The sequence below is a fragment of the Arabidopsis lyrata genome, assembly GCF_000004255.2.
Source record: "Arabidopsis lyrata subsp. lyrata unplaced genomic scaffold ARALYscaffold_3, whole genome shotgun sequence".
NCBI lineage: Eukaryota > Viridiplantae > Streptophyta > Magnoliopsida > Brassicales > Brassicaceae > Arabidopsis > Arabidopsis lyrata.
The window spans coordinates 9042554-9063742 of record NW_003302553.1 but is presented as its reverse complement, the minus strand read 5'-3'; the positions used below and the strand labels follow the sequence as shown (position 1 = coordinate 9063742).

The 21189-nt window shown below is 34.8% G+C and overlaps 7 protein-coding genes and 1 long non-coding RNA gene across 8 annotated transcripts; 3 read left to right on the top strand and 5 right to left on the bottom strand.

The window, feature by feature from the left end:
- Positions 1 to 119: 119 nt before the first annotated feature.
- LOC9319330 lies at positions 120 to 1870 on the top strand. Its single transcript, XR_002333049.1, has 2 exons — positions 120 to 650; positions 743 to 1870. It is a non-coding gene; the product is annotated as an uncharacterized LOC9319330 (long non-coding RNA).
- A 295-nt stretch (positions 1871 to 2165) lies between these two features.
- Positions 2166 to 3373, bottom strand: LOC9319328 (protein NDR1). The gene is given in 2 exon segments (XM_021033331.1): positions 2166 to 2716; positions 2718 to 3373. Coding segments are annotated over 2 exon segments (660 nt in total). The 5' UTR covers positions 3005 to 3373; the 3' UTR covers positions 2166 to 2343.
- A 937-nt stretch (positions 3374 to 4310) lies between these two features.
- On the bottom strand, positions 4311 to 5261 carry LOC9319327 (protein NDR1). Its single transcript, XM_002883214.2, has one exon. It carries the CDS (start codon positions 5158 to 5160, stop codon positions 4504 to 4506), a length of 657 nt encoding a protein of 218 aa, XP_002883260.1. The 5' UTR covers positions 5161 to 5261; the 3' UTR covers positions 4311 to 4503.
- A 3563-nt stretch (positions 5262 to 8824) lies between these two features.
- LOC9321453 (protein NDR1) lies at positions 8825 to 10037 on the bottom strand. The gene has a single exon (XM_002883213.2). It carries the CDS (start codon positions 9782 to 9784, stop codon positions 9029 to 9031), a length of 756 nt encoding a protein of 251 aa, XP_002883259.1. The 5' UTR covers positions 9785 to 10037; the 3' UTR covers positions 8825 to 9028.
- A 513-nt stretch (positions 10038 to 10550) lies between these two features.
- LOC9321452 (COBRA-like protein 10) lies at positions 10551 to 13406 on the top strand. Its single transcript, XM_021032031.1, has 3 exons — positions 10551 to 11373; positions 11614 to 12092; positions 12177 to 13406. Exons 1-3 carry the CDS (start codon positions 10779 to 10781, stop codon positions 13116 to 13118), a joined length of 2016 nt encoding a protein of 671 aa, XP_020887690.1. The 5' UTR covers positions 10551 to 10778; the 3' UTR covers positions 13119 to 13406.
- A 256-nt stretch (positions 13407 to 13662) lies between these two features.
- Positions 13663 to 14618, top strand: LOC9319326 (early nodulin-like protein 3). Its single transcript, XM_002885339.2, has 2 exons — positions 13663 to 13950; positions 14040 to 14618. The coding sequence occupies exons 1-2, from the start codon at positions 13764 to 13766 to the stop codon at positions 14465 to 14467; spliced, it is 615 nt and encodes a 204-aa protein (XP_002885385.1). The 5' UTR covers positions 13663 to 13763; the 3' UTR covers positions 14468 to 14618.
- Positions 14619 to 14654: 36 nt separating this feature from the next.
- Positions 14655 to 19263, bottom strand: LOC9319325 (protein disulfide-isomerase 5-3). Its single transcript, XM_002883212.2, has 15 exons — positions 19054 to 19263; positions 18735 to 18825; positions 18542 to 18636; positions 18267 to 18324; positions 17524 to 17708; positions 17371 to 17428; positions 16907 to 16947; positions 16728 to 16802; positions 16474 to 16530; positions 16145 to 16211; positions 15787 to 15930; positions 15450 to 15671; positions 15170 to 15331; positions 14994 to 15071; positions 14655 to 14909 (listed from the first exon to the last, which is right to left on the bottom strand). Exons 1-15 carry the CDS (start codon positions 19092 to 19094, stop codon positions 14832 to 14834), a joined length of 1452 nt encoding a protein of 483 aa, XP_002883258.1. The 5' UTR covers positions 19095 to 19263; the 3' UTR covers positions 14655 to 14831.
- A 458-nt stretch (positions 19264 to 19721) lies between these two features.
- LOC9321451 lies at positions 19722 to 20852 on the bottom strand. The gene is made up of 3 exons (XM_002883211.2): positions 20203 to 20852; positions 19968 to 20030; positions 19722 to 19878 (listed from the first exon to the last, which is right to left on the bottom strand). The coding sequence occupies exons 1-3, from the start codon at positions 20419 to 20421 to the stop codon at positions 19768 to 19770; spliced, it is 393 nt and encodes a 130-aa protein (XP_002883257.1). The 5' UTR covers positions 20422 to 20852; the 3' UTR covers positions 19722 to 19767.
- Positions 20853 to 21189: the final 337 nt, after the last annotated feature.

The following is a 21189-nucleotide window of genomic DNA, read 5'->3' as shown; positions in this document are numbered from 1 at the left end:
ATTAGCAAACCAGTCCTAAGCCTTAGAGCATCTCCAATGGACAAAATATTGGTTTCTCTTCAAAGGTTCTCTTCAAAAAGAATTTTAAAAATAAATGAAAATCAAAGAGAAACAGCTCTCTTGTGAGAGGTTTTGGGTTGCAAGAGAACCGATGACGTGGCAGCATCTCATTGGCCGATTTTTTGAGAAAAGAAAAAAAAAACGCAAGAAAAAAAAGAATCTCACGCGAAAAAAAAAAAAAAGCTCTTTCTCTCCAGCGACGGCGATGGCGAAATGGTTCGATTTTCTCCGGCGATTGAGGCAGACGGCGACGATTGAGGGAAGAATTGAGTGGTTAGGCCGGGAATGAGATTCTGATGATGCAATTATGATTGATGTCTTCTTCTTCCTCTTCTTCTCTGCATAATTTTGAATTCTTAGTTTTTAATCTTTAATCTAACTATTGACATAATAAACGAAAACGATCTGTTTAAGCACGATTGGAGAAAAAGATCAAAGGCACAAGTGCTTCAATACGTCTTCCTGAAATGGACGTTAGCTTGTCTTGTTGGTCTTTTCACTGGTTTAATCGCTACTCTCATCAACTTAGCTGTTGAAAACATCGCCGGCTACAAGCTTTTAGCCGTTGGTCACTTTCTCACTCAAGAAAGGTAATCAGCCAAATCGAAAACATTCAGGATTAGAAAAAATTAGTAACCTTTTTTAAGTGTATGATGAATGATAATGTTTCTGGTGGAAACAGATATGTTACAGGTCTGATGGTGCTTGCTGGGGCCAATTTGGGACTGACGTTGGTGGCGTCTGTGCTTTGTATTTGGCTTGATTTATGGTAAATCAGGATTGGGCCAATTTGGGACTGACGTTGGTGGCGTCTGATGGTGCTTGCTGGGGCCAAATTGAGTCAGGATTGTTTCATTAGGGGTTTCATTGATATTTCCTTGTCATGATTGAATCAAACTGAGTCATAGAATGCTTGATTTATGGTAAATAGTTTCGTTCCATTTATCTCCAATGGATAAAAGATGAGGAATTTACTAGTTTTGGGATCATGGTTTTGATAACTGATCTAACTTGGCATGATAAAGAGTGGATGAGTTAATTGATTGAGAGAGTTTGATATTAGTGGTTTCTGGTTGTTGATTCGAGAGAATTTTGTGTTTTTGTTCTTCAGACTTTTGCTTGTGGTCAGCCATCTCTCACACAGGCTAAGCAAGAAAAGGCGAATAAGAAGAAGAAAAAGGATTGTCCTGAGACAAAGCGACCATCATCATCATACGTTTTGTGGTGTAAAGATCAATGAGCTGAAGTCAAGAAGCAAAACCCTGAGGCTGACTTCAAGGAGAAGGAGGCCATGAAGCTTCTGGAGGATGACCCTCTGAAGCCAAAACATCCCGTATATGCCTTCCTGGTTTATGCAAAGGAGAGGAGAGAACAAGGAGACATACCTGCAAAGCAATGGAGGAATACAAGAGGGCGAAGGAAGAAGAAGCCCTGAGTATAAATGGAGAACTGCAAGTGGAGAAGCCAAGAGGAGAAAGGCAGTGGAGAAGGCAAGTTCAATGTTGTGATATTGAAAAGGCTTTTCATGAGCAAAGTCAACAAAGCTCCTCTTTCGCCATCTAGGCTTGTGGAGTTCATGACTGGCAAGGTTCCATTTTGCTGAAACCCTCTCGCGCTGCTTCATTGATTCATTCAATCTCTATATTGTCAATGCTATGAAATTTGAACGTGCTTTATTTTGAATGTGTTTTTGATGTAGAAGACACCAAATCTGTCTTGTATAGGCTAAGTAGGAGACAAGACACTCAAATCAAAATATGTGTAGATCATGAATCTTTCATTTGCATTTGACAAGTTTTTGATGTGATTATGAACTATTGAAACACCAATTACACCAAACACCAATGACTCCAATTATTTTTTCCTAATTCATCAAATTACATCAAAACCAAACATCAAATTACATCAAAATCAAAATATTTTCAAAACAAAAAAAATTTTCTAAGAACCCACTAGAGAAACTACCACTGGACTAAGAAAATTTAAAAAAGAAAAACACAAGTTCTCATCTAAAATTTTCAAAAAAATATGTTTAAACAATTGGTGAGAGTCCCCCATGGGCTCTCACCATTGGAGATGCTCTAAGAGAACCCAAAAAAAAGCGTTACTTATATGAAACTAGAAAAAAGAAGTTGGAACTGACTTTATATATACAAAGGGATAAAAACGGTTAATACACATCAAACCAAAGCTACACTAATATACAAAATCTCTAATAAACATCAAAACAGAGGAAAAAGATGCAAGAAAAAAAGGCTATGGAAAATGAATATCACTCATCATTTAACAAATAGCCAAAAAGACGAGCCAATTCATCAAAACACAAATAATCGAAAAGCAAAGTTGGAAGAAGGTTAGTCGTCGCGGAGAAGAATCTGATATCTTCATTTTAATCCCATCCTCTTTGTTCTTGACTTTAGTGGCTCCATCCTCGTTGACTTCAAGATTCACACTAGCCTTTAATTTTTACCTCTTTGTTTTCCATGACATGACTTTGTATTTTACCTGCATCTTCAATTCCACACGAAAAATCGCCGAGCCATTAGGCAAAACCGCTTGAAAAACCGTCTGGTTGTTAAGAGGCAAGGCCTGTCCCCACTTCTTGGCCTTCTTCTCGTGTCCTTGATAGAATCTTGGCACTGTGTAGTTAGCCACATGGAAGAGAGGAGTTGTTGATACTTGTGGAGAAAGATAAGTGAAGGTCGTCGTAATAGATTCCTTGCCTAACGTTGATGTTCTTGAGACGAACCATGAAGTTGAGAGTGGTGTTGTCTGATGAATTGAGAGATTTGTTTAGGACAGGAATGTAAAAGTAATGGATTGAGCATCGAGGTATGTCGTGGACCAAAGTAGTAATCCAGAGAAAGAAAGCCAGAAGAAACGATACATAGACGACACCGAATAAGACTGTAAAAAACCATTCACATGCATCCTCTCGATCCATGGATTTTTTTTTGCTTTTTGATTATTCGAATTAGCTGATATTTCAAGTTAACTCGGTAAACACGACTTTTTAACAACAACAACAATAAGAGAACCAATTCAATAGACATTTAAAAACTAACAAAGATTACTTCCTCATCAAAGTTTTGAATTGTGACTTGAAATTAGAAAATTACTAGGCATGGTACAATAACCGGAACCAAATGGAAATAGTATAGTCTATCTTCTTTATTCTTATTTGTCTGGTTTGATATGTTTGTGTTGCTAATTTTGAGTTTGGTTTAGGTGCAAAACAACTTTGGTTAGTGCTTCTTCTGCTATATATAATATATAATAGTATATATCTGGTCCATACTCCATATTGAATTTTAGACAAAATAGTTTGGAAAAAACATGTTTTTTTTTTTGGGTTTTAAGGACTATGCCATAGACAGATACGAGTCGGGAAAAAAGAAAAAGAACACAAAATAATAGAAAGAAACGAGTAAAGGGAAAGAAAAAAAAAACGAGTAAAGGGGAAAGTTTAACCCAAAGAAAACCATATAAATTCGCATTAGAAAATCTCCCTAAAGTTTCTTGAATTAGTATATGGAACTAAAATAACTATGAATACTTTAGATTCACATTAGGAAGGATTTGGAATATCATAACTTTCTGGCAACTTTTAACTATAGTAATCGATGACAACTTTCACGATAATCGAAACAAAATGTTTTAAAAAATACTACCGCGTCTTTTATAAATATAAATCTGTGAAAAAGAAATATAGTTTTCATTTTCATGACCCTAACAAAATGATATTTGACAGACTAATTAACTGGCGACTATTCGCAAGGCAAAGTCATACTTAAATATTTAGCACTTACTCTATATTCTACAATATGCGGCTGGTTAATTATTGAACTTGAACGTTAAGATATTGTCGTGCTGACAAGAAAATGTAAGATAACAACCCCAAAATTTTGTATTATTGAATATCCAACCTTCTTCTATGGAGCATGTCATTTTTGTTGACTTGTTGTCGATCAATCTTATAAAAATATATCAATGGTTTACGGTTTCAATTTTGTGATAGAGTAGTAAATAAATTTGTTCGTTATTGCAATTATAATATCAACTTTTAGTAATTTTCTTTGGAATAATTGAATTAAAATCGTAAACTAATGTTCCCTTTAATTAGTTTGATCATTTATGGATTTTTTTAAAAGTTTCCTTTCCACATTTGAATGGTTATATTCACTGTTATATAATTATGTACTTCTCTTTGGTGGTATATATGTTCTTTGTTCCTTGGTGCATATAAAAAATGGATAAATGATTTTCAAATAGAATTTTGTTGATGGAAACTAATACATAGTTAAAACTTAAAACAAAAACAATAAGGGAATAAATTATGCAATGAAGAAAATGGAACTAGGACACAACAAAACTCATGAAAGAGTCAATAATCAAGATCAACAAAACCAAAAAAAAAAATGAAATCAACACCATTAATCAAAGTTAACGAATAGCGAAGAATAGGAGCAAATTCATCAAAACACAAATCGGAAAAGAGCTTCTTAATGGAAAAGGAGAATCAGATTTCTTCATCTTAATCCCTTTCTTTTGAGCTTTAACTCCATCACCGTTGACTTCAACATCAGCACCAACTTCAATCCCATAACTCTTAGTTTTCCAAAAAATAATCTTGAATCTCACTCGAGTCTTTAGATCCAACCTGAAAACCGCCGATCCATTAGGCAAAACCGCTCGTAAAACGGTCTGGTTGTTTAGCGGCTTTACTTGACCCCACTTCTTGGCCTTCTTCTTGTGTCCTTGATAAAACTTAGGCACTGTGTAGTTAGCAACTAAGACAAGAGCAGAGGAATTGATCTTGGTCGTGTTGATGGTGGAGAAATTAAGGTGGACATCGTCGTAGTAGATTCCTTGGTCTCTATTTGGATTGTCACAACGAACCATGAAATTTAGAGTGGTATTGTCTCGTGAATTTAGGTCTTTGCCGAGGGCAGGAATGTAAAAGTTTTGGATTGAGCATTTGGGTTTGTCGGCACGGAGACTAAGCCATAAGAAAAGAGAGGTGAGACCAGCTGTGAAGATGAAGCTTAAGCAGCAAGTACAACAGTTTCCACCACGTTCTGTGTCTCGATCTTGATTCATTTTTTTTTTGTTTTCAAGATTTTGGTATTTTTGTCTGAAATATGAAGAAGATGTTATAGATTATTTTTGGTTTGCTGATTGGTTGGTATTTCAAGTTGACTCAAAAGAGACGACTCAGTAGGACACACACGCACACACGCGTTTAGCCAAAAAAAAAAAAAAAAAACAGAAACAAATTGATGAACGTAATAACGAGGGATGTTCAATAACAGAAAACCGAATCTTATTACATTTTTCTTTTAATATTTTAATGAGAGAAACATACAGCCCCCTATACTAAAGAAAGAGAAATTCTAATAATGTTTTTGGAATTTCAAAGATCTAAAACTACGGTGAGATTATTTATTTATTTATTTTTTGGTCAGTGGCCTAGTGGCCAATTTATAGTCCCATATTAAATACAAAATTTTATTTATTATATGGTTTCATTTCATATCTTGTTGCCATACAAATACAAACAATTCCGATTTGAAATGGCCTGGCCCAAACCCTTTTGACTGAACCATACTATATAAAGAATCGGGTCGAGTTGGATGGGCTCTCATGCCTAAACCCTAATTAGTAACACTAATCAAAATTCAAATTTCAAAAGTAAATTTTTAATATATAACATATCAAGTCTTTGTATATATATATAACTGTAACATATCATGTTATGTCACAAATAATTGTGTATTTTAAAGTTTCATTATATGACATGAAACTAGAGACAAACACAAGCATAATCATATATTTAAATCATAAATCCATGAAAGAATTGAACATAAAATCTCAGTTTAAAGTATAAAATGTTAAAAACAATACAAATAAAAGCTCGATTGTCGATGAGAACATGGATGTGAAGAATATTTGATTAACAACACGTCTCATCACCTTCATCCTTTGAACGTAGATGAGTTCTTCAATATATTCATCGTATACATCATGAATTAGATCCTTATCTTTATGAATTAGATCTTCATCTTCATAAACGTCGAAAATTGGATCACCAATAATTTCTTTGTACTCTCGGTACAAATCTTCTGTAAAAGTAAACGGATATGCATTTGTGCAGAGACACCCAAGCGACATGATAATTAAAGAATCGATTCGGCTCTGATACCAATTGTTGCAGCGGGATAACTTACGAAAATAATCTTGAATATCAATGGATCTCAAGCAGGACAATAGTAGCTCGGAATTCTAGTGTTATCGGAGATTAATGAATTCACGATGAACAAAAACTTCGTTGCTTATGAATTTTTTTTTTATTTTATTAATCAAAAACAACCCAATAAAAAAAAGGACCTAAGAAGACTATTTATAATCAAAGCTTAAAACCCTAAATCCTAGAATATTCTAAAATAATATTAGTTAATTAAAGTGGTGTTATTCAATAATGGATTTTAATAGAATTGAAATCCAACACTAATCCAGTGTTATTCAACTAATGATTATAAATCTAACGTTAAAATCTGGTGTTATTAGATCTTATACTTCATTAGATTTTAAAAGTTTGGTGTTATTCAATGGTAGAGTTAAAATCAATTCTTTAAGGTTTGTAAAATCTTTGTATATTAAATCATTTCAAATGAAGCTTCTTTGGAGTTTCATGAGTAATTTATTAGAATCAAAATCCAAGATATACTGCAGAGATTTTGAAATCCACACAAACAGATTCTTAAAACCAATATCAGAAAGCAAATCTAAACCTTAAAGAATTGAATTTAACTCTACCATTCTGGAGCGGATCCAGAACATATTTTAACCCGGGGTACAATATTTTTTACATCAGAGTATAATTTTTTTTTTTCAAATTTATTTTACTTTCTTCTATATTTTGAAATATTTTCATTACTATCTCATATGTTATTATGACAATATTATGTTTTAACAAAATAAACTAAGCAATCATTTAAAATTTGTTTAGCCCAACGACACCTCATATTATATCTCATAACTAACTTTCTCACTTATTAGCAACTAAGCATTTATGTGGGCTGAGTACATATTTTCTTTTTTAATTGGTTAATATAGTATTTTTAATGTTGTTTTCTTGGTATTGTTAACGTGGACTATTGTAGTGTATAACAAAATTACTTGAAAAAATAAAGGAGTATAGGGCACTTGCCCACCCCACGTATGCCGTGGATCCGCCACTGCCACCATTGAATAACACCCCCTAAATATACAACATCTTCACACGTTTTCTTTCTCGTAAATAGACATTTTGTAAGAGATTTACATCTTATCACCCACATTAATTCCTGATATCACAACCAATATTGGCAATGAGCAATCCACTATATATTTAAACTTTGTTTGGAAAATTCAATCTAGAAATGTCAACGTAATTCGAACTACTTGATTATTGTATATTTAAAAAATTGTTATTGAATAAAAGGAAAAAGAAACTGAAATAATAGTTTGATAAATAAAAAAACTGAAAATCTACTAGCTTGATAATACTAAATCCATATTCGCTTTATTCATGAATACCCAAAAACTCTGAACTGAAACAGAGAACTAGTATATCCAAATTATTTTGGAATCCACCGAGTAAATCTAAGACGAGATATAGTTAAACTGCTTTGAATATCTCCTATATTGTTTAATTTTGTTTTTTTGTTGAATTGTTTAATCTACTGGATAGAGTAACTTTTAGACTTTCAAAAGTGTTATATATTATAATTGATTATTTAAACTTAATAAAAAGTTCAAAATTTGCGAATATATAAACATATAAATAGTTTAAAATAACAAGGGACATATCATACTACAAGACGAATTATATGGCGAAACGGGTTTGAATCGATATTAGTAAAAGTTTAAAATATTATTAACTTGATGCTTTAATACGGGTTAAATTTTTCATTTTATTATTTTTTAACACGATCAATATTAAACATGTCGAATCAAATTTATTTAGTTAAGATTATGTGAAACTAAAATTGTTATATAATATACCACATGTTAAATCCTTGTATTTTATGATAATGGAAAGGAAAGAAATTATACGATTATAGTGTGATAGAACAAAAGTATTGAAGATTCCTACCAATGTTCATCTAAAATTGTATCACATAGCGCATTGAATAGATTCGTTAGGAAAAATGATGTAGAAAATATTATTGCTTTATGTAATCGATGTCAACTTTCACAATAAACGAAATGTTTAAAAATACTACTGCGTCTTTTAAAACCATTATAAATCTGCTGTTTCATGAAAAGATAGTTTTTATGACCCAAACAAAATGATATTTAATAGACTAACTTGACCGGCAAAGTCGTACTAAAATATTTAGCACAGTTAACAATACAATATTCAATTGGTTAATATTGAACTTGAAACTTAAGATAATAACCCCAAATATCGAACCTTCTTCTGTGGAGCATGCATGTTATTTTTCTTGACTTTGTCACTTTTATAAAAACATATCAATGGTTTACGGTTTCAATTTTGTGATAGAGAAGTAAATAAATTTATTCGTTATTGCAATAACAATATCAAAGTTTAGTAATTTTATATGGAGTTTATTTATCATTGTTCCCTTTAGTCATTTATGGACTTAAAAAAAAAAATTGTTTCCATATTTGAACGGTTATATTGGTGGTATGTTCTTTGTTCCTTGATTTTGAAACCACAGATATATAATTGTACATATACAAAAATATGGATAATTGATTTTCAAATAGAATTTTATTGATGGAAACTAGTACATAGTTAAAACAAAAACAACAAGGGAATGCAATGAGTACTTGGCCGAATTTTAGAAACTATGAAGAAAATGGAACTAGCACACAACAAAAACTCATGAAAGAGTCAATAATCAAGATCAACCAAAACAAAACCAAAAACAAAAGTTGAAAATCAACACCTCTAATCAAGTTAACGAATAGCGAAGAATACGAGCAAATTCATTAAAACACAAATCGGAAAAGAGCTTCTTAATGGTAAAGAAGAATCAGATTTCTTCATCTTACTTCCTTTATTTTGAGCTCCATCACCGGTGAGATCAACATCGTCAGCACCAAAGTCACTCCAATATCCCTGAGTTTTCCAAAAATCAGATTTCTTCATCATAATCTCTTTCTCATTAGCTTTAACTCCATCACCGTTGACTTCAACATCAGCACCAACTTCCACTCTCCTATACCATTTAGTTTTCCAAAAAACAATCTTGAATCTCACTTGAGTCTTGAGATCCAACCTGAAAAAAGCCGATCCATTAGGCAAAACCGCTCGTAAAACGGTTTGGTTGTTTAGCGGCTTTACTTGACCCCACTTCTTGGCCTTCTTCTTGTGTCCTTGATAGAACTTAGGCACTGTGTAGTTAGCAACTAAGACAAGAGCAGATGAATTGGTCTTGGTCGTGTTGATGGTGGAGAAAATAAGGTGGACATCGTTGTAGTAGATTCCTTTGTCTCTATTTGGATTGTCACAACGAACCATGAAATTTAGAGTGGTATTGTCTCGTGAACTTAGGTTTTTGCTGAGGGCAGGAATGTAAAAGTTTTGGATTGAGCATTTGGGTTTGCCGGCACGGAGACTAAGCCATAAGATAAGAGCGCCGAGACCAGCTGTGAAGATGAACTTTAAGCAGCAAGTACAACATTTTCGACCAAGTTCTTCTTCTCTATCCATTTTTTTTTTTCAAGGTTTTAGTAATTTTTGCCTGAAAGATGAAGAAGGTTTTATAGTTATTAACTTATTATGACCCAAACAAAATGATAAGTATTTAAAAGACTAACTGTCTGGCATAGTCATACTAAAATATTTAGCACAGTTAGCAATAAACCCTAACCTAGGTTTCTTTGGAATCTGTTGTGAGATGCTACGGTTTCTTTGACACTAGATTTAATCAAAATTGATTCATAAATTGCATATGCACAGGCCAAATTTTGTTTACGTTTTCCATTGCGTTCACAATTTCCGGAAAAAATGATTAAGAAAAATAAATATTTTGATAAAAACATAAATGAGTTGCGTTTATGATATATATATATGTAAACGTTGTTTGGCAAATTCAATCTAGAAATTTCCAGGTAAATCGAACAACTTGGATTATTATATTTTCGAAATTGTTATCAAACATAAAATGAAAAGAAAAGAAAAACTGAAATAATCAAATATGTTAGAATAAAAAAAAAAACTGAAAATCTACTAGATTGATAATACTACATCCATATTCGCTTTATTCATGAAAACCCAAAAACTCAGAACTGAAACAGAGAACTAGTATCCAAATTATTCTGGAATCCACCTAGTAAATTTAACATCAGAGTTTGTTTCATTTCGAAGCGGTGGTTTTTTAGTTAAGAAACAAATATGAAACTCTTTGTGTCCAAAATTAGCAATTGCCTTAACACACATTCTTAAATGTCTCTCCGCGTGACCACCAAATAAAACCAGAGGCCCATATTAAGACCTCTTCTTTTCCAACCATCTTCGTTTCTTTGCATTAAACTTTTGGATTTTGATCTTTTTACAGATTTCTCACACTAAACCTTATTCGTTGATCAATCTTCATCTTTGTCAAAAAGGTTCGGTTGATTCCTAGTTTTTTTTTCTTTCTCTCGCTGCCTTGCGGTTCCAGTAATCACAAGGCGGTGGGGAAGAAGAAAAAAAATTGATAACGATGAGGGCTATTGACGTTAAAACGGGGATGAAGATACCTTGGGACGTACGCTATTCATTAAGTCTATTTATTTTGTTATCATCAATTCTTTTTGTTTGCAACGGCCAAGATTATGGAACTCCGGGTGAGGACGGAGGAGGAGCTGAGCCACCGCCTGAGATGGCGCATTGCAATGGTATTTTCATGAGCTACAACTTTGGTAGCCGCGAAAGAGAGTACCCGCACGTCAAGAATGTGACCGCGCAATCATGGGCGTTTAAATCGACTGCGATGATTGTAAACGCGGGTAGGGAAGAACTTAAGGGTTGGCAAATGTTCATAGGGTTCCGTCACAAAGAGCTGATCGTTTCTGCTACTGGTGCGGCTCCTATGGACGGTGATTATCCTCTAGACGCGAGCAATGGAACCACGTTTGTTGGATCGCCAAACACGGATTTGAAAACCTCGATTGAAACCGCTGGTGATTTTACTCAGATATCTGCGAATATCGAGATCACAGGAACTCTTTTCGGGGTTTCAAAAGCCGTCACGCCCATGCCAAAAACTATTAAGCTCACCAACGATGGTTGGGAATGTCCCGCCGCTAAAAGAAAAGGTTAGATCACAAGACTCAAATTGTTTTCAAACGTTCATAATTTACGTTTTTTAATCAATTTTTTTTTTATGAACGCAATAAAAAACGTAAACGAAATTTTGCGTTTGCATTTGCAAATTATGAATCCATTTTGATAAGATCATTAAATATTATGTATTTACACTCCCTAATTTAATTGTCAAACAAAAAAAATGTAGTGAATGTGATATTCAAAACGGTGAGTTTTGTTATCTTGCGCAGGAGGTAGTATGCACGTTTGTTGCAAGAGAAACCCTAAGTTCAAGAACAAGACTGGACTAAAGACAAAGTTTGCACCGAGAAGGAACGGTGATTTGAACATAGTCTACGATGTTCTTCAATCGTTCGACAGCAACTACTTAGCCCAAGTGACCATCGACAATGATAATCCGCTCGGGCGGTTAGACCGTTGGAACCTGACTTTTGAATGGATGCGAGGAGAGTTTATAAACACTATGCGAGGAGCTTACACTCACAAGAAAGATCCATCAGAATGCCTTTATAGCAAAGCTGGACAGTATTACAAAGACTTAGATTTCTCTCAGGTCATGAATTGTCAGAGGAAACCAGCCATTTCCGATTTGCCTCCTGAGAAGAAGGAAGATAACGTGACTGGAAAGTTACCTTTCTGTTGCAAAAACGGAACTCTCTTGCCACCTATTATGGACCCTTCGAAATCTAGATCTATGTTTCAATTGCAGGTAAATCATCTCTTTCGTTGAAATATGTTACTAATCACAGAAATCTTAGGGTTTTGAAGTTTTTGTTTTCTCTCAATTTGTTAGGTTTTCAAGTTGCCTCCTGACCTAAATAGAACAGCTCTATACCCACCTCAGCATTGGAAAATCGACGGTGTTCTCAATCCGCAGTACAAATGCGGGCCACCGGTTCGTGTTGACCCGTCTCAATTTCCTGATCCTAGTGGTCTACTGGCTGTAACCTACGCCATCTCCAGCTGGCAAGTGGTCTGCAACATAACCAAACCCAAAGCACAAGCCTCAAGATGTTGTGTCTCTTTCTCTGCATTTTACAACAACTCTGCAGTTCCTTGCAACACTTGTGCTTGCGGATGCAATGACATCGATACCGACACTTGCAATGCTAACAGTAACCCACTCCTCCTCCCTCCTGACGCTCTCCTTGTTCCGTTCGATAACCGAACCTTAAAAGCTAGAGCTTGGGCTAAACAAAATCACATGCCAGTACCAAAGAAACTTCCTTGTCCGGATAATTGCGGAGTCAGTATTAACTGGCACGTTAGCACGGATTACAAAAATGGTTGGACCGCAAGGTTAACCGTTTTTAATTGGAGAGATTTCGCGTTTGAGGATTGGTTTGTCGCAATTGATATGGGAAAGGCAGGTCCAGGATATGAAAACGTTTACTCTTTTAATGGAACACGTGTTCCACCAAGCAATAGAACCGTTATCTTCCAAGGCTTGCCTGGTATGAACTATCTTGTGGGTCAAGTTAACGGAACAAATCCATTAAGAGACCCTCCCGTGCCCGGAAAGCAACAATCTGTCATCTCCTTCACCAAGAAAAACATCAAAGCACTGAATATTCCTGAAGGCGACGGTTTCCCAACAAAGCTTTTCTTCAACGGAGAAGAATGCGCGCTTCCAAAACATTTCCCCAAGAAGAGCTCAGGACATAGACACGGTATCAGTGTCTTGATGTCCTTTGTTTTCGCAACAATGGCAGCTTTTGCACTAATGATGGATTAATTACTGAGGAGATAACTAAACTTAGCATTCTTGATCAGTTTTTTGATTTTCAAATTCTAAAGATTGGTGTTTTGATGATGTTGGTGAACACAGAGGAAGGATCAAAAGGAGCAGATGTGGATATCTTTGTTATATGATTGATCTAATATGGAAATTTATTGACAATGTGTATTAATACTTTTGTTTGGTCTATAAAAGTATTAAAGTGTATGTTGTTCTCTAGTAATCCCAAAATCTCAGATTAGTGTTGGCCTTTTTTGACATGAAGAAGATCTTAGTCTTTTGATTTGATGTTTTTGTGAAATCTATCTTCGTTCTTGAAGATCTTTTCGGAAAAAGTAATAATAAATTATAACATCAAAGATTCTGAAGCAAAGAACAAACGCCATCGACAGAAGAAGCAAGTCACATGAGATTCCAAAACTGAAACACTTCTGGCATTTATGCTTTGCTTAGAATTTGAAAAAAGACAATAAAAAGCTTCTCTGCAACATTTCCTCAAAATCAAAAGCATCACCTTTATATAAACCCATTTGCCTTTCATCATCTCATATCAAACCCTGTACCACACTTGATTCACCTACATCTTTCTGAGATCTCTGTTATTTTTACATTGGCTTTTCTTCTCTTCTTTTAGCTTACGAAATGGCACGAAACCTAAAGAACATGATGCTTTGTGGGTTTGGTCTCGTGTGTTTTCTTATGATCGTTGACAGAGCCTACGCTAGAGATTTTACGGTCGGTGGTGCAACAGGTTGGACTGTCCCTTCTGGTGCTCAAGTGTACAGTCAATGGGCAGAACAGAGCAGATTCCAAATCGGCGACTCTCTGTGTAAGTTTTCACACAGTACAGATACTATTTGATTCGTTAACTGCAATCATAGTTTCTTTCGCATCTGACAAAAATTTATACAATTGCAGTGTTTGTCTACCAATCAAACCAAGATTCAGTGCTCCAAGTCACAAGAGACGCTTACGACAGCTGCAACACGGACTCACCAACCGCTAAATTCGCCGATGGCAAAACTTCCGTCACGCTGAACCACTCTGGGCCATACTATTTCATCAGTGGAAACAAAGACAACTGCAAGAAAAACGAGAAGCTTGTGGTCATCGTCATGGCTGATAGAAGCGGCAACAAAAACACCACATCATCACCGCCGTCCCCTGCCCCAGCTCCCTCAGGAGAATCCTCTCCTTCTCCGCCTGTCTCGGGAACCTTTGAGATGACCCCAGCACCTACGCCTACAACGTCTCAAGAAACTCCAAACAACGCAGCTTCTTCTTCTTCATCCTTTGTCGCTGCTCTTCTTGGGGCTGCTCTAGCTTCCACTCTATTCCTACACTAAGAAGTTTCTCTTTTGTCTTCCGATTTCAATCTGTATTGAGTCTCTTCCCTTTCTCTCTTCATCCAAGTTTGTGTCAATTGGTGTTTGTTGTTTGATTTTTTTTACCCCATTTGTTTTTTATGTAAATGAATAAATGTTCTACTTGTGTGTATTTTACTGATGTCATATGTATATAGTAATGGAAGGATAAAAAAACCAGGCGGATTTTTAATAGAACAAGAACCGTAAAGAAACTAAGATTGTGTCAAACAAAAATTCTCTCTTTTTTGAGGTTTTCTATGTAGATCAGCTATTCGAAGTAAACAGTCTGAGTTTCTTCTATGGTTTTATAGATTAATGGAAAATTCTAACCTCCGGTGGACGATCAAATGTTTTTCCCAAGTTCGACCTTTTTTATCAGTCTTACTGTATTGTGGAAAATCGAATCTAGTATTCCGGCAACCTGACAAAATCCACAGGCGAAATCAGAAATGACCATGGAATCCATGCGAGTATGAAGACGCAAGGTAACTGAGAAATTGCTAACCGTGAAAACACCACCAATAATGGCACACAGATTTGTGATGAAGTGTGAGAAGGACTTTGGGTTTTCAGTTATTAAGATCTGCAAAAACAGAGTAACCAAGGAGAAATTATAAAGAGTGAAGTATATTGCGATATTAGCGAGAGATAATCTCTTGTTTGTGTAAATGAGGACTGAACCTGCATGGGAGAGAGCTCAAAATGAAACTTCGCAACAGGTAAGTAGTAAGTCTGAGCCACGCTGCTGTGAGCAGTGTATTCATATTCCTCTATCAGTGAATGTTCTTGACCGGATCTTCTTGTAATGACCTCTGTTTTGACTATTTGAAGGTAGTGTTCGATCTGTAGAAAGCGTGTAGAAAACAGTTAGATAAGAGCAAGTAAAAGGATAAGAGCAAGTAAAAGAAAATTTGACGAAGGTTCAAGACTCTAAATTCCTATGAAGGTTTCTGGGACTTACAGTGACATTGGCACCAAACTCATGTTGATTTATGAATGCCTTTCCATCCAGCCTGTCATGGCTTAGGCCAAGATATGGCAACAACCGTTTCATATCGGTCAGCAACCTAGGAGAAATCATCCTCCCAAACGAAAGATGGGACACAACATGCGACATGTTCATTTGAGAAGAATCGAATGAATGAGCTCCTGAATGAGCTGAGATAACGAGGTTTCCTGGAACCTGAAATATACAAAAGACAAACTTCCAGTACAGAAAAGCTGGGAAAATATCAAACATGCCACAAATCAGTTACAGGACATTCATTCAATCTTCACTTTTCCAGTCCAAGGTTTACCTTCTTTACACGTACATAACCTTCAACTCTACAACCTCCTGTAACCGGTGCCTTTTTAAGATTTTTTACGGTATCATTGGATTTACCATCCGAAGCTACCTTGTGAGTCTCCGGGTGGATAGGTGCGACCAGTCCCTCCACCATCTGGAAGAAAGAAAATCTTATATGAACTTTTAGAAGAACATGCTTGCTGTTGACTCAAAACGTAGCACAAAGATATGCTGTGGATGTATATAATATTTAATCCACAGACAACTAGACGTTTTTCTATAACTAAGTGACTAATACACGCATACATATAGATGTGAATGTTGGCTCATTTATTACTGATACTGGAACGAAAAAAAGTTTTGTCTACCTTAACTATACTATCTGTGTCCCGATCTCCATAGTAAGATTCATGTTCGTGGTGTCCATGGTCCTCTCTGGAAACAATAAACAGGAAAACTTTCATAAAAATATTTACACCAACAGATATCTGGTATATTAACCTAAAGGAAGTTAAAGAGGAAAAGACGAAAAGAAAAGAATTTAACGGTGATGATTTCACATGTATCAACATTTGACTGTACTGAGAACACAATTAGGAGACATAAAACTCGATTTTTTCACGGCATGGATACATAAGGTAAAGCAGAAGACATGACGAATCCTAACTAAGCTACATCATATCAGATGCTTTCTCACCTAAGGTCACTGCCTTTGCGGAAAATACGAATAGATGGATAACCTTGTATGTGATTCCTGAAAATACATTCCACAATTTATGTTAAGTCAAGCGAGAAATCAAATAGAATGACAGTCACTGCTCACCGTGCAATTGCAACCTTAAACATCAGGCATTAAAAAGGTGTAACACAAATTCTGCTCTTCTTGGAAACGACTCATAAATCAAGAAAGAATAACAAGAAAATGGAGGAAAAACATCAACTTCGTAGTACCTCTTACATAGCGCAGGTTCTTCCGTGCAATCAACGTTTCCTAGAAGAACACGACCATCAGCTTCAGGATCATATCTGCAGCAGAATATTAACATGAAGATGTTTCAGAAAGAACATTGTCAGCCAGCGTCTTAAGAATTTCATAGCTTGATAAAAATGCCGAAGAGTCTAACACAAACCTTTGTTTTATTATATTTGCTGCTTTTTCCCATGCAGGTTTCTGAAGCAAATAGTAGAAAATACAAAAGAAACTCATCATAACCAAACATGAACAACTTTTTCAATGTCAGACAAGAACTGAGGTACATACTACCCATAAAGCTACAAAATATTTTGATCAACGTATTATTCAGTAAAAAGTTTATTGTCATCTAGATTTCGTAACACAAAATAGCAAACCCCATACCCCTTTAGAACAAAAAATGTCTAGGATTCCACATATCGTGATTGAATGTATTCCCAAATAACAGTCAATAACGAATTGAGGAAGATTCTTTCTCACTCGGTCAAGCAGGAAAAAAAAAGTTATGATGAGTACATTCACATCTGGATCATTAGTGCTTGCATACCAGAAGAAAATGAAAATTTCAGAAAATTGGAAAGTTTATAAGCATTAGTAATTACTAATTACTAAGAGAATTACCAGACGATTACTCCAGTAGCACCATGGTGCATTGAAGTTGACAACCAATATTGGAAAGCTGCATAAAAAGAGTTCAATTTATGTTAATCGATATTTAAATCCTCAGACAGGACTCTTATGCATGCACAATAAAAAGAGAAGCTGCCTACTCACTGATGTGATAATGCTTCAAAACTAGCACTGGTTAATGGTATAGCACCATCAGGAAACTCTTCCTTAGTTTCTTCTCCATGGTTAATGTTATGTAATGCAAGGCCAGAGTGGAATTCTGCGCCGGTAGACCTTAAATGCGGGTCAATTGGAAACTTGCGAATTGTTTTTGTTATATTCAACCTATTCTGAAAAATTAAACATTATAAATAGATTTAAGCCCCAGCTAGCAATAAATAATATGCAGGGTATATGTATCATAGATCGGTTAAAGACCCAGTCTTGCTTTTAGTATATTACATAGGAAGTTCTGCACAACTGAAACAGGGACTCAGGGATTAGGGGAAGGATTAGGTGATAAGGTTGAAGTTTCAACTACATGATTAAAACTTTGCAGACAATTTTTTTTTTTTTTCTTTGCAGTAGGATAGTATTATTAGTTTTTCCTAGCTTTGTTGACGACAATCACTAATAAAATGGAATCAATAAACATTGGAGTAAATCCATATCATCATTGCACAACCAACTCAACATGCTTACACGAATAGTCTATCTATCATATATCACATAACCAAAGATACATTCTCTGATACTGAAGAAAGTGTCAAGATTTAAGATTTTCCTTCCCTTTTGCATTATTTGTTTTCGAATGATAATCATAAAAACATTTATGGCGAAATGCATTCTAACAGTGGGAATGAGATCATCAAAATAGAAAGAACTGAGAGTTGTGCGTAGAGACTTACCGTTCCCAACACATCGCTCACATCAACAGATGCAAATTCACATGAAAGGGCAGGAAAACTACAAAAAGGTAAAGAAACAAAAACAACATTCAGCTTATAAAGAAAAGCATTCCATTTCACCTTATGAATCAGATAGTAGAAAATATTGAAAATATCATAGCAACTATTCGGCAAGAAAACCATATCTTATGATTGTGGTGAATAAATCCATGATCACAGGACGTCTAGAGAAGATTTAAATATCAACAGAGAAAAAGACCAATAGCAACAAAAACCTGATGTTGAAATCAATGCGTAAGAAGTCTCCATCACTGCTCTTGTCAACTATCACAGCTGTGGTAGTGTTAACTTCCAAATAACTACTCAGCTCCTGGAAGATAAAGATACATTAAAATACTATACTTGATCAAACAGAGAGAGGTGAAAGAGATCATTTTGGAAAAACAAACAGGGCAAAGAGAATTTAACCATTCCAAACAAAAACATCATAAAGAGAGCAGCTACAATTGATAACCCAGCGCCTGATAGAGACGCCTCCGTCAAATCTCTCGGGATTTTCCTGAACAAGACCATCAAAAAAAGAGACATCTCAAAAATCAGATCATCAAGGATACGAAAACGAAGGCAGAATTCGACAGCTAAAATGCATATTAACGAAATTCCGAATAATATCAATCAAACGCAATCCAAAATGTATAAACATGCATCAGAGCCGACATCGAATCAATGCTCGGAATTAGGCAACGAGAATTGAGCAAAATGTGGCAGAGAGATGAGAGGATCGCACCTGTAGAAATCAACGGATTTGAGTTTGGTGGATGAAACCATGGCTGCCGCCGAGAAGAAACGAAAGCAATTGTCAAAACCCTGGAAACTGCGAGAGAGAGCAGATCTAGTGAGCGGAAGAGGAAGAAGAAGAAGAGCTCTCTCTCTCTTTCTTCTCTAATGCGGTCGTGATTTCGTGATTCACTTGTTAGGAAACCTTTGCGTTTCAAATCTCTTACTTTTAATTAGATTCAATTTTTGGTTCTCGATTATAAAAAAAGAAATTAATTGATTAAAATGATTTTCTGATACTTTATTATTCTTCGTTTTGTCTTACTGTAATTTTTTAAAAAAAATACCACAAATAATAAGTAAAAAATCTAACTTTTAATAACTTTCCTAATTTTAGGTAACATTCTTAAGAAAAAAATCTATATGATTTTAATAAACTGGTATTTTGAGATAATTCTTTAATGTCTAAAGAAGTTTTCTAAATCTCGATCATTCAATCATTGTATTACAAAGGCGTTCCAAAATACATATGTACTTGAACACACATGGAAACATGTTAACTTTTTACTACACATGTTTGAATTTTTATCAATTTTCTTCTCAATCTTGATTTGACTTTCACTACATTTACTAGTCCATTCTATTAATTTTACAGAAATAATCAGAAAAAGGAAGATAATCACAATAAAGAATATGTATATGATTGAAAAGAGTAATCAAAGTTTCAACCAATATAGTTAGACAACATCGACAAAGGGACTAAGCAAAGTCCTCTCTTCTTCAATTCTGCGCAGTATTCTTCAATCATTATCCCGTTTTTATTCAATCTTTTCTCCTATATTAACCCGTATGAATATTTTTGTTAGCCGCCAAAACAAATTTAATTTTATGTAAAGATATATTAGAAAACATGAAGTTTCTTACCTCAATTTTAGTATCGTTCATCGTTTTTTCTTCTATCGTATTGTCTTCCATTTCACTGTGACCCTGAAGAAACAAGCATAGCTAAAAGATAAGTATTTTATATAAATCCACACGAAACATCATATATACATCGCTATATATATATATTTAGGCCTATATAGATATTGATATGTGTCATGTGTGTATCAATGTATATATTATGAACATATTAAGATTGTCTTCTTCTTGGACTAACCTTGGTTCTATTAGAAGGAGATGAAGCTGTGTCTTCTTCGACAGAACCCATAGGAGAAGCAGCGTCTGACATCATCGAAGAATCATCGTAATGGCCTAATCCATCTTCGGTTTCAAAGTACATTGTCCAACTACTCTCTTCTAGACCCTCTTGTATTGTTCTCTGTTGATTAGAGAATATTGTTCGCCTCACACAGTTGCTTAGTGCTGATTTTTCCATTGAGACTTTCTTAGATAATTAAGAGGCTGATGAAGAGTAGTTTGATATTATAGAAGAAAGATGTGAGAAGCTAAAAAAATGGGTTTCTAGACTTTTATTGCCTATTTTTCTCAAATGTGACCTCTATATAGTGGGGGAGGCACAGGTCAGGAATGTTGTAGGTTTGGCACGATTTTGGCCCTTTGTTCTTATTATTGTTTAACTATTTACTTGTTATAATATTATTTAATTTGTTGGTTCAAATGGCAGCTGAACAGTTTGATTTCTTTATGTACGTGCAAGAACAAAGAAAGATATACAAGGGAAGTAGATCACCTTCTTGTTGTAGTGGAGAATATAAATGTACACATCAACTTGAGATTTGCTAAATTGTAATCTTATTAGTTACTAATTAAGCACACAATATATAACATAACAATATTATAAAGTACTTTTCATGGGTGAACCCAAATGTATTTTGGTAGTTTTCCAATAGAAGTGTTAATTTAGATAGAAACATTTGCCTGATGATAATCACAAATTCACAGAAACAGTAGAGAAGGATCACATTTCATATTTGTCCATCAGTGAAAATAAATTCGATAGAAGCTGAAGCAAGGTATATAGATTTTCATTTTAGCTTATATTCTCCGTTTTCTTTATACAATGAAATTTATCTTGCGTTTGGTGTAACATTTATATGTATAAAGTACAACAATTTATTGAGGAAGGAAAAAGTGTTCTTGCAAACAAAAATTAAATTAGTCAATGATGGAGACATTTAATTCG

What these genes read in the sequence shown, in the direction of transcription:
- LOC9319327 (XM_002883214.2), bottom strand. Translation starts at nt 5,160, where the DNA reads ATGAATCAAGATCGAGACACAGAACGTGGTGGAAACTGTTGTACTTGC.
- LOC9321453 (XM_002883213.2), bottom strand. Translation starts at nt 9,784, where the DNA reads ATGGATAGAGAAGAAGAACTTGGTCGAAAATGTTGTACTTGCTGCTTA.
- LOC9321452 (XM_021032031.1), top strand. Translation starts at nt 10,779, where the DNA reads ATGAGGGCTATTGACGTTAAAACGGGGATGAAGATACCTTGGGACGTA. An exon ending in TCCCGCCGCTAAAAGAAAAG is followed by an intron (nt 11,374 to 11,613) that starts GTTAGATCACAA and finishes TATCTTGCGCAG; the next exon opens with GAGGTAGTATGCACGTTTGT. An exon ending in GATCTATGTTTCAATTGCAG is followed by an intron (nt 12,093 to 12,176) that starts GTAAATCATCTC and finishes TCAATTTGTTAG; the next exon opens with GTTTTCAAGTTGCCTCCTGA.
- LOC9319326 (XM_002885339.2), top strand. Translation starts at nt 13,764, where the DNA reads ATGGCACGAAACCTAAAGAACATGATGCTTTGTGGGTTTGGTCTCGTG. An exon ending in CCAAATCGGCGACTCTCTGT is followed by an intron (nt 13,951 to 14,039) that starts GTAAGTTTTCAC and finishes ATACAATTGCAG; the next exon opens with TGTTTGTCTACCAATCAAAC.
- LOC9319325 (XM_002883212.2), bottom strand. Translation starts at nt 19,094, where the DNA reads ATGGTTTCATCCACCAAACTCAAATCCGTTGATTTCTACAG. An exon ending in AAATCCGTTGATTTCTACAG is followed by an intron (nt 18,826 to 19,053) that starts GTGCGATCCTCT and finishes GGTCTTGTTCAG; the next exon opens with GAAAATCCCGAGAGATTTGA. An exon ending in TTGAGCTCTCTCCCATGCAG is followed by an intron (nt 15,072 to 15,169) that starts GTTCAGTCCTCA and finishes CTGTTTTTGCAG; the next exon opens with ATCTTAATAACTGAAAACCC.
- LOC9321451 (XM_002883211.2), bottom strand. Translation starts at nt 20,421, where the DNA reads ATGGAAAAATCAGCACTAAGCAACTGTGTGAGGCGAACAATATTCTCT. An exon ending in CTCCTTCTAATAGAACCAAG is followed by an intron (nt 20,031 to 20,202) that starts GTTAGTCCAAGA and finishes TTGTTTCTTCAG; the next exon opens with GGTCACAGTGAAATGGAAGA. An exon ending in TGAACGATACTAAAATTGAG is followed by an intron (nt 19,879 to 19,967) that starts GTAAGAAACTTC and finishes GGGTTAATATAG; the next exon opens with GAGAAAAGATTGAATAAAAA.